Source organism: Saccoglossus kowalevskii, chromosome 13, assembly GCF_978046115.1.
Source record: "Saccoglossus kowalevskii chromosome 13, keSacKowa6.1, whole genome shotgun sequence".
In the NCBI taxonomy this organism is placed as follows: Eukaryota; Metazoa; Hemichordata; class Enteropneusta; family Harrimaniidae; genus Saccoglossus; species Saccoglossus kowalevskii.
The window spans coordinates 19434430-19444872 of NC_140653.1; the positions used below are offsets into that span (position 1 = coordinate 19434430).

At 35.8% G+C, this 10443-nt stretch overlaps 1 protein-coding gene across 2 annotated transcripts; it reads right to left on the reverse strand.

Moving 5' to 3' along the window:
- Positions 1-1346: 1346 nt before the first annotated feature.
- Positions 1347-10443, reverse strand: LOC100373790 (m7GpppN-mRNA hydrolase NUDT17-like). Of its 2 annotated transcripts, none has more exons than XM_002740438.4 (6): positions 10286-10443; positions 4845-4955; positions 4222-4431; positions 2907-2999; positions 2318-2550; positions 1347-2183 (listed from the first exon to the last, which is right to left on the reverse strand). In XM_002740438.4, exons 1-6 carry the CDS (start codon positions 10367-10369, stop codon positions 2018-2020), a joined length of 897 nt encoding a protein of 298 aa, XP_002740484.1. In that variant the 5' UTR covers positions 10370-10443; the 3' UTR covers positions 1347-2017. The 2 variants fall into 2 exon arrangements, with proteins under 2 accessions (XP_002740484.1, XP_085363146.1); XM_085507020.1 differs by having other exon boundaries at positions 2026-2183; positions 2403-2550.

A 10443-nucleotide genomic window follows, 5' to 3' on the forward strand; every position in this document is an offset into this window, starting at 1 on the left:
CCTGAATATTCAAATTTACAAGATACCCAGATAAGGTTTCTAGTCATTATCCCCACCATTAATACTAATTGACGCAATGGTTATTCTTAACCTTGTACTCTTATCGATACTGTGCAATTCCTATTTAAATGGGCAATGTTGTCAACTTTGTGTGTAATATTCCAAAACGTATTTAATTTTGTTTGATATTATTCGTGTGATGTATTGCACGTATATAGTATGGAATAATAAGCTGTACAGTGTGGCGCATGACAGGGCAGATCAAAAACCCATATCACCACAGTGTCAGCGTAAAATTCATGGTAACTATTGCTTTTGGATTTCACTCTTTAGGTAACTGCTTCACCTGATAGAATGAAACAATAGTTTTATAATATGATACGTAACATCATAATAATGTTATCAAGACGAAGTTCTGCAAACAATAATTCAACAATTCTCCACACAACTCAATGTTATCGAAATTTATTCTTTCTTTGTAGCATACACGTCACATTTAGTGATTTAATGTAATATAAACAAACGAGTTCATGGAGACCGTAACATAAATGTAGAAGTCAGTGTATCAGTTTATTCATTAATTGAAGCCTTTATTCTAAGCCGTATTCCGGTGTCACGAATATTATGACATGAACTGAACGTCGATGACAGATGTAAATGATATGTTTCTTGTAAGTAATTATGTGAAACCACATAAATTATGGTGCACTCGAACCACATCCGAGTCTACATCAAGTCACAACATATTGCATGTGAATATTTATGCACCGTCATATCGCCAACGTAGCAACTGATGGGTTCATACATTTCAATCACTTCACTATGGGGAACCATTATCTCAGATCGCACTGATATCAACTATGTTGAGTCAGTTTACCTAACGTTTTGATAGCGTCCGTAGTTTGTATCTCAGTTGTTTTTTGACAGGCATTTTTTCCCGACCTCATTCACAATATTATAACCAACTGTATAGTGTACGTAAACTCTAAACATACATTGCTATAATGAGAGACGACAAGTTGAGAATTTAATGCAACTGGCTCGAATGATAAATACATGTATGAGAAGTTAACCGACTTAGATTCCAACTTGAATGCAATGTATATTGACCAACAATTAGTCTCCAACAAATTCGCTGAAAACCTGAAATAATAAGGGTGGTAACAGTGATCATCCATTTTACAAATCACTCGAATACCCAGCCGGGTATGATCATCATAATCATTTCTTGAGAACATACTGTCAGCCCCACATAAAAACTTTTATAACTTTTATCACCCTGGTGACATAGTTGTGATATATTTCGTATATATTTCGTTATTTATTCAGTAAACCAGACAAATTAGTGAGTTATAACCTGTTATTTGTAACATAACAATCATTTAATGTAATGTATACATCTTAACAACCAATGTCTTTAAATATAAATCAAATAGACTTTGAAAACAAAATACAATTATTCCCATTATTTAATAAACATCTGTTATAATTACGGTTATTAAAAAATGACAAAACTGAATGTTTTAAACATTTTTGTGTACGGTGGTATATTAACAATTACTATAGCAATAATACATTTCATAACATGACACAGTTTACAAAACTTATTCATCGTAAATAAGATTATTTAACAATATATGTGCTTATAAATTTATTCATTGTGTTTGGAATCTGTCTGACAATGTGCTGTAACAAATATTCGAGGTATGTAATAATCTATCTGTCTACACAATTGTCAATGATTGAAATAGTTAGCTTAAATTAACAAGACTTTGACAAGAATTTAGCATGTAGACCTCGGTTATAATGGTGGGCTTATGATATGGATACAAGGGATTAGTTCTTTGTACTTTCGAGATAAACACAAAGCAATTTCAATTTTCAGGTCAACGAGTCAACTTGGCGATTAAAGAAAAGATTATGCCTGTAAAAACAGTGTCCAACAATCATCACCCAAACCATCACCACAAGCCCATTGAGTGTATTGAACCACAGATGGGAAGATGACTTAAAATAGTTAAGATGTAATGTTATTGTTGAATTTCAGCCATTGCGATAAACCAAATTTGGTTAATGGAAGGACGCTTTCAATGTCCTTACCAGACAAAGGAGCTTTTGCAAAAAAAATAGAAGTGTCCAACTCTTTGTGGTGTTGCTTTAAATCGTTTCCCAGTACAGTGGCACTAAAATACAAAAAACAAAAAACAAAAACATACTTAATTTTACATGTAACGAGGATCAGAATGTGAGACAGGAGTTGCTAATACTAGTATACTATTTTATAGTACAATATAACAATGATAAACATGATACTAACATAAAACTTTCTGGTAAATTGTATTCGTTTGCGTTTAATGTACTTTCCCCGTCTGTAGCGACAATAGCTTGAACGGTCATCTCACCCAGCCATGCAGATGCTTCTACTTCACTACGTTGTAAATGGATATTTTTATCAAGGTCATCGTGACATTGGTCTACACTTGTGCTCATATACACAACTATATAATGTCGTGTTGGTAGACCTCTGGATAAAAATGGTGGATAGACACACTGAAATGATGAACATATTGGATATTTACGAGTAAAGAACATAACGAAAGTAACGATTTAGAGGAGAGCACATATTTTATTTATAATACATTATACGTTGATATATATTTAGTAACTGGTGCTAGAATTCAAACCTATCCTATTTCGGCATCTAGTCTGTCTATCGTCATCTTGTGACACAATTCACTGTTCAAAACCATTTGATTGGTTAATGCGAAATTACATATATCAGTGCAATTGAAACCTGATTGGATATAACAATGATTGGGTGCATGACGACATACATTTTTGCAAATTTACATAACTATGACTGACGCGTCAACATATTCACACATTAATTCCAGTAAACAACTCACCTCCCACAAGCCAATCATTTTACTAGGGCATACTTCAGGGTTCAGTAAGAGGCCAGTTTCTTCATGTAGCTCCCGAAAAGCTGCTTCAATTAACTAACTCAGAAATAACGATACAGAGATTGATAAGCACGATACGTATGCACATGCTTTATGCACGGATACGCATTTAGGATTGGTAGGTTTATAACATAATTGACACGTAACATTCTGTGTTGTATAAGACAAGACACAAGACATAAATTCGATTCATGGTACATCATGGCCATTTCAAAATGTAGTATCATCCTTACAATTATTAGGAAATTAGAAAATTAGGATATTAGGACCAGCTGTTTTATACGCATGCGCATTGGCCGTTCCTGACAAATCTCGTTATCTGTTTTGGGACGTGTCTGGTCGATGTGAAATTGCTTCAGCCATTGGGTAACGGAATTAACTGGTGTCTGCGTGAAAACCGCTATAAAGTGGCGGTAAAACGAATTTGCGCGATTTTACCAACATAGTAAACCAAACTTAGAACTCGCGATACTGGCGCAGACGACTATGGCCGAACAACCATGAAGAATAAATGGCAGGACTTTCGTGTTGCACATTTAGCACAGAAATAAAAGACACGCCCACAGTTGGACAACCAATCATTGGTCACGATGTACCACGGATCATCTCCACGTCCTTTCTTAACCACATACACGATGTGCCGCCATCCAATGCCTTCCTTTGTTCCTTTGTGCACAATCAGCGCCGAATTCATAAGAGAAACACGACGCACTTGCTAAGCCAGACCATCTGGTGGCGCCCTACTATTTCACTAATAACCGAATATACATGTACTATTATCCTGTCCCCGAATTGGACATGTGTTTATTTGGAGTAATTTCCAATTCTACGCCAAATCCTTAGTAATTAATGATTCCACGTATTTATTTGGCCGTTATTTGACAGTTGTAAAATGCCATAATGTTAATTCGCGGAAATTTAAAGACGCTGATAATGATAATGAATTAAAAAAATGCCAAAAGATGCTAAATTTACTATCTCATGGAAATAATTGAAATCAACATATTAGGCAATATACTATGTTTTGCGTCGCATGCACACGATTGAAATATAATATAAAGTGAGCCTGATATACTAATGTTGTATTTATTTAATTGTACGAACGAGTTTACATCCTGAAATGGCCACGATGTACCACAGATCAAATTCGCATAAAATATATCATGTTGTATCCTGGAAGCAACTTTCATCTGATAAAATTGGCAACCGATCTGTATGCTTTATAGAATTATTTCGTAGTTTTGAAAAGAAATCTCACACTTTCGCCAAGCTCTACATGTCCACCAGGAGGGGCCCACACACCAGGAAAGATTCTTAAATCTTGGGCTCTTCTTGCGAGGAGAGTCTTTCTGTCGTTGGTTCTCAATAACGTACATACTACAACATCAACTCCACGCTGTAGGACTGACTCGGGTACAGCACTAATCTGATCTGATTTGATGCAATGAATTGGACAAGACATTGGTCTCTATGAATAAATCAAACTATATTTCAGGAAGAGATCTGAGAGAATAAAATGCCACAGTCGCCGCACTGTATTATGTTTGACTCGGGTCCCATACAATCTAGACAACACGTGTAAAATTGTGCATTCGTGCTTTGAAAACATAATTTTTATCTGTGCACGTACATGTTTCATAACCATATGTGTGCAGTCAGGGACATTGTATTACCTATTCTAAAAATTTCTCGCAATTATTCAAAAACTACCATACCGAATAAATTAAAAATTGGTTGTCCGAAGATAAACACAAGACACGTAATTTACACAGTCATGGATTCCCGCAAGGCCAGAATTGCAACCCATGTTAGAAACTGCAACAACTCAATACTGATAAAATATGTCAGCAAAGGGAAATAAACGAGGATACATTACCGTACCTTTATTGTGACACGGTTCTCTCCACTGTCTGAAATTATTAACTTGTTGTCATCAAGTACACAACTAACTTCTCCTATGTGTTCATGGTAACCAAAAAAGTCCAATATACTCTGGAAAAATAAAAAAAAATAAAAAAATATTGTCAATTTTAACACAGCCACAATATGTATATATTATCTCTCATGGAGTCGAGTATATATCAGATAGTAATGATAGTAATTGTCCTGGTTCTCTAATTAGTCCATTTCCATTAAACCGAATGGGCCCCATGGATAGGGTGGATGTGGAGTGAGAATGTGTGTTACTGATTTACATTTTATCCTCTGAAACAAACCAACAACATAATAAATAAATTTATCTATAGGCTATATTGTGATTTGCACATTGTAACTCATTTTGCATGTACACAAAAGACAATGGACAAAAACGTGTAAAAATTGCACTTGATTCATATACATATCATAGTAAACTACATATTGCATTCAAACAAGAAACTGCAGCTTAGCTCGTACAATAGAGTAGCCATGCATCTACATAGCTCATCGACTGGAAATCGTTGGTTAGAATCAGCGGATCAAAAACTGTGTCCCATGTTCAAGTAGTGAGGGAGACGTCGTACTATTTATCCACTTGGATCATGTGGGACCAAGCGCGTTCTAAAAAAAATCTTCGTGAATGTACAATATTGGGGATAAAGAAACTAGTGAACGGGTACTGTTTGGAACGAAGAAAGAATACTTTCCTAGTAAACGTAGATTGTCGGGAACAAAAGAAACTACTAAAGGGGTACTGTTTGGAACGAAGGAAGAATACTTTCCTAGCGAACGTACATGGTCGGGAACAAAAGAAACTAGTAAACCGGTACTGTTTGGAATGAAAAATAAAGTACTTCCCTAGTAAATGCTAAACGAAAACTGTTCACTGATCTCGGCATAGCTATAGTACAGTAGTTTTTATTATAGGTTCAATTGTGTCACATATACAATTATATTATATATCAGCTTATATATCCTTTAGCATTTATTTGTCATAGCTAGTGCATATGCAAACACTCGATGAGAGTTTAAGTTTCCTTGTTTCTTTTGTGTGCACACCAACACAGATTTGACTGTACATGTATCGTTGAATGATGTATACCTGGTTAAAATCACACTGTTCAAAACAACATCAAATATGAACAGAATTTGATATGTTATTGTGAGACAATGATAGTAAATGTAGCCGCTGTCCATGATACACTTATAACAAATTTCCCTAGTACAGCTATATAACAAATAGCCGAATTCATTGTTCGCGCAGAGTTTCCTTCTTTGGACAGTGATAAGATAAACAATAGTCGTCTCATCCATAGGGTCAATAGTCAATAGATTGACAACAACTAAATTTAAAGAGTTTTTTTTTTTTTGAAAGATCATCTTGATTATTTATACAGAAAGTAATACAAAATCAGCTCATTTAGACCCTTTGTTGATTAATGCGTCATCCTTGGGAAGGGAGATTTGATTTTTGTCTCCTTGTATTGTAATATATATTCCTGCATTATGGCGAACGCTGCAAACATTCGCATAGCGGTCGCCAAATACAAAAAATGTTGAAAGATTACGGGGATGTCTTAAGAAAAGGTTAGTTTGATATCTACATCAATTATCATACACTTATTTAGAAACGAGAGGAGGTAAATTAACAAGTTACAAATTTATTAAATCGTAGACATCTAGGCCTTGAACAGTTTCTTGCAACTTGTTCAAACAATGTATTCCAGTATCGTCGTGTTAACTGCCATCAACTAAACTGGAGGATGTGGAGGATTCGTATTCAATCCGACGAATGATTATCTTGATACACTTCGTGATGGTTCATGGTTCTCTATTCTGGAGTTACATGTTAATATTGTCAGGAAGATCTGGAGGAAAGTGCAAGGAAGAAAACTCCCACTATCAGACATCACAAATGAAAAGTACTCCCATTCTGTTCATGCAACATTCCCAGCCTATTTAAGATGACATGAAGTAGGCATAGAAGTATGTGTAGAATTGTTCGGTGGACATATATTGTACTATTATATTGGTGTCCATCACTCCAGTTATTCTTGTATATCTTTTATCTGGCTAAGAACACACACAAAGGTGGTACAAATCTTGATCTGAAAAATCCAGCTGCTGAAACAAGGTGAAGTAAGTATGCATAACTTATTTATAAATATATAGACAATGCAATTATGGTGAACAATTCGGATGCCACACTGGGTTAGTCAAATTTCAGTCTTTTTATCCTTACGTAACTATAATCCCAAAATACTAACTTACAGCTAGACAATTGAATCTCGTGGCGCCGATGGTGTGCCCCTAATGTCGCCACAGAAGCCATAACACTGTTGTCTGCGTGTTGATCTGTGTGTAAGTTATGCGGGCACGCAAATGCTGTTTTGATTAAGTCTGCGTGTGCTACCGGTTCATTTGTAAAAATTTTTCAGTGCTAAATATATGGAGGCGACGACAGAAAGAATTTAAGCAAGAAACAAGGCCCATGTTCAAAGTTAACCGATCCATTATTTAATCTTTCCTTCTTACGAACCGACTATTCAATACTAGTAGTTTAAATGTCGGGATCGAACGTACTAAATTTACAGTGGTACGATGGGAAATGATTCAATAGTTAATTTAATAACCATTTAATATAGACTGGCCAAGAGATATTTTGAAAAGTGGAAATTTTATATAAATATATTTTTTTTAAATTGTGGTCAACATGAGATGTTCTATCACAGTCCTTGGTTCTATAAAATACGAATGATATCGTATAAAACAAAAAAATGCCAAGTAAGTCAACTGGGCAAGGCTACGTTTAATGCTGAGGAAATAAACCTAAATAAGTTCGATTGTGATCGGTATTTTACAAACCCAAGCCATTTCTTGGCTTGATGTTAATCACTGCCTTTGAAAGACCACAAACTTGAGTTCGCGTAGACTACTTGAACGCGTAGACTACTTTTGATTAACAGGCACGGGTGTCAACATCACGTTGACACTTCCGTTCAGCGACTAATTCGCGTATCTGAATTCTAAAGAGACAGGTGATGTTGTGGTCACCGGCGTAATAGATACCGATTTTAGTGTACGCCATAATAAACACATACTTTACTGGACATTTTTTTTTTTACAAATGTACAAGTTACAAACCGCATTCACGGTACGTGCTTTTTCAACAGATTATCTAAAATGGAAAAAGGTCTAAATGATGCAAATTTGCCTATAAACAGAGAATTTATTGTATGCACGAATATAAAACATTTAAAACAGTGTCATAGTATGAAAATCACAAGTTGCCTGCAGGCACAGCCGCTTTCACATGATGGTTGCGGGGTTTCATAATTTCGACATAGTAGCGACGTGTGTCGGCCATACTGTATTTATACTCGACTCGTTGTCCTGTTATTACGTTATATTCATATCATAATCATGGGATCTCGCAGTGTTCAATACATAACAGTAAACACGTATCTGTACAACAAGGTAACATCAAAGAGTGGTTTACCTCCATGGTCAAAGTCATACCGCGTTCGGTGTTTTGATTAACTGTCACGTAGGCCGAGCAACTTTATTATTGCGTCTTCAACGATCACTGGATCGTCTAGGATAGGGGGTGTTGCAAAGTCCCACGGAAACTGCCTACCTGACGCGGGAGTTACTCTCACCGCCATATTTCCACTTTTCCAAATTTCGCTTGGCCAGTCTATATTAAATGGTAATAAAGGTATAGATGTTGGTTCGTGGGCAATTGGGAGTGATTATTTGATTTTTATTATCCAAACAGTCTTGGCTATAGACTGTCACAATTCTCATGCTCAAAGGACTATTTTAAAATAGAGAAAATAGGTACAAGCATTCTCTTTTTTGAATACATAGTAAGATTTAGCAGGGCATAAATAATTAAAAAGAAACACGGTGTAAAAAAGTAATGACGGAATCTCCATATTATGCACTATATTTAACTTTTTACAAAACGATAATAGGTTTAAATTTTAAACTGTTACAGCCATTTTAATTAAGAGCATTAGCAAACGTCTTACTGAGTGAATGGTTATGCAAATTATCCATTATCTCCACTTGTGTTTTTCAGTTTACCATGGAAGTTCAAATCTAAATAGCTCTCACGATTCTTGTTTATTTCAAGTGAAACTTTCACACAACGTTTATCAATTGTTTATTAACAAATGGTCCAGGCGTATATATAGTATGTTCTGTTTTCATATTACAAAGTTGTTATGCAGGATGTGTGCCGTATATTCAATCCCAGTCAGTATTTCACCCTTCAAATGTCATTGTCCGAGAATGCAAAGCTTAAAAAATAAGCCCAGACGTTCTTTTGTTCGTAGAGACGTCGTCAAAACAAATAGCGCTTGAGGTAAGTTAAACAAGAGAGTCTATGGTTAAACTGGGTCGAGGACACGACGTCACACATCGCCGCAGTAAAAGGGGTAATTATTCACTGGGTTTTAATTTAGCTTATTTCGCTGACTGGAAAAATGCGCTAAATTAAAACACAGTGAATATGTAAAATTTAGCATAAAACGCATTATCTAAATGACGAAACCGTGAATTTAAAACCCACTGAATATGCCTGAAATGGTAAATCAGTGAAATTTAAACCCAGTGAAAATTAGTCATTTTACAGACCAGCAACTCATTTGCATATAATATCAACAGTGACTTGTCAATTAAAGAGCAACGTAAACAAACTTTCGTGACTTTTAATCACATACGCATGCCTCGGTTTCCTATATTTTAAAATCGATTTTTTTAGTATGTTCCAGCATTGACAATGCTCCGAAATTTTAACACTATCTAGCCAAGACTGTCTGGGTAAGAAAAAAAAATACTCTGAGTGCCCACGAACCTGCATCTATACCTTAACTACTGAGTTATTTCCCATCGTACCACAGTAAATTGAGTACTTTCGGCCCCGACATTCAAACTATTAAATAGTCAGTATACTCGTACCATTCGTAAGAAGGAAAACAATAAATAATGGCTCGGTTAACTTTGTACATGGGCCTTGCTTTCTGCTTAAGTTCTTTCTGTCGTCACCTCCGTGTATTCAGCACTGAAAACAAGTTTTATTGCTAGGTTAACGAATGTCATTGATCGCATTAAAACAAAAGAATCGGTAGCACACGAAGACTTGATCAAAACAGCATCTGCGTTCCCGCAGAAACTACACGCAAATCAACGCGCAGACATCAGTGTTATGGTTTATGTGTGCCCGCAAAACTCAGCCGCAGATACGTTTTTGAGGTACCCGGAAATATATGAACTAATACAAACATAAACCATGTTTGCTAAAGTGCTACACGATCTACTTGTAAACACCCTTTTCTTACCACGACCACCACCACATAAACATTGATAGCTATGGGTTGTCCAATAGTAAGCAACTATACCTGTATAAACTTCGCCAATTGTGGTTTGTTTTCAACTCCTTTACGAAGATAAACCCAAACACGTGAACTGGACGTAGATGCCATTCTCAATCAGCTGCTCACCTCAACCATCTCAAAGGATAAAATTTGAGCAACATGTTAGACGGTAGTCGTCGCGC

Bases quoted from the DNA above. Each gene is read 5' to 3' on its own strand.
- LOC100373790 (XM_002740438.4), bottom strand. From the start codon at position 10,369: ATGGCATCTACGTCCAGTTCACGTGTTTGGGTTTATCTTCGTAAAGGA. The intron at 4,432-4,844 runs GTACGGTAATGT...ATTTATTCATAG, and splicing joins AGAACCGTGTCACAATAAAG to AGACCAATGTCTTGTCCAAT. The intron at 3,000-4,221 runs GTGAGATTTCTT...TTTCTGAGTTAG, and splicing joins ATGTAGAGCTTGGCGAAAGT to TTAATTGAAGCAGCTTTTCG.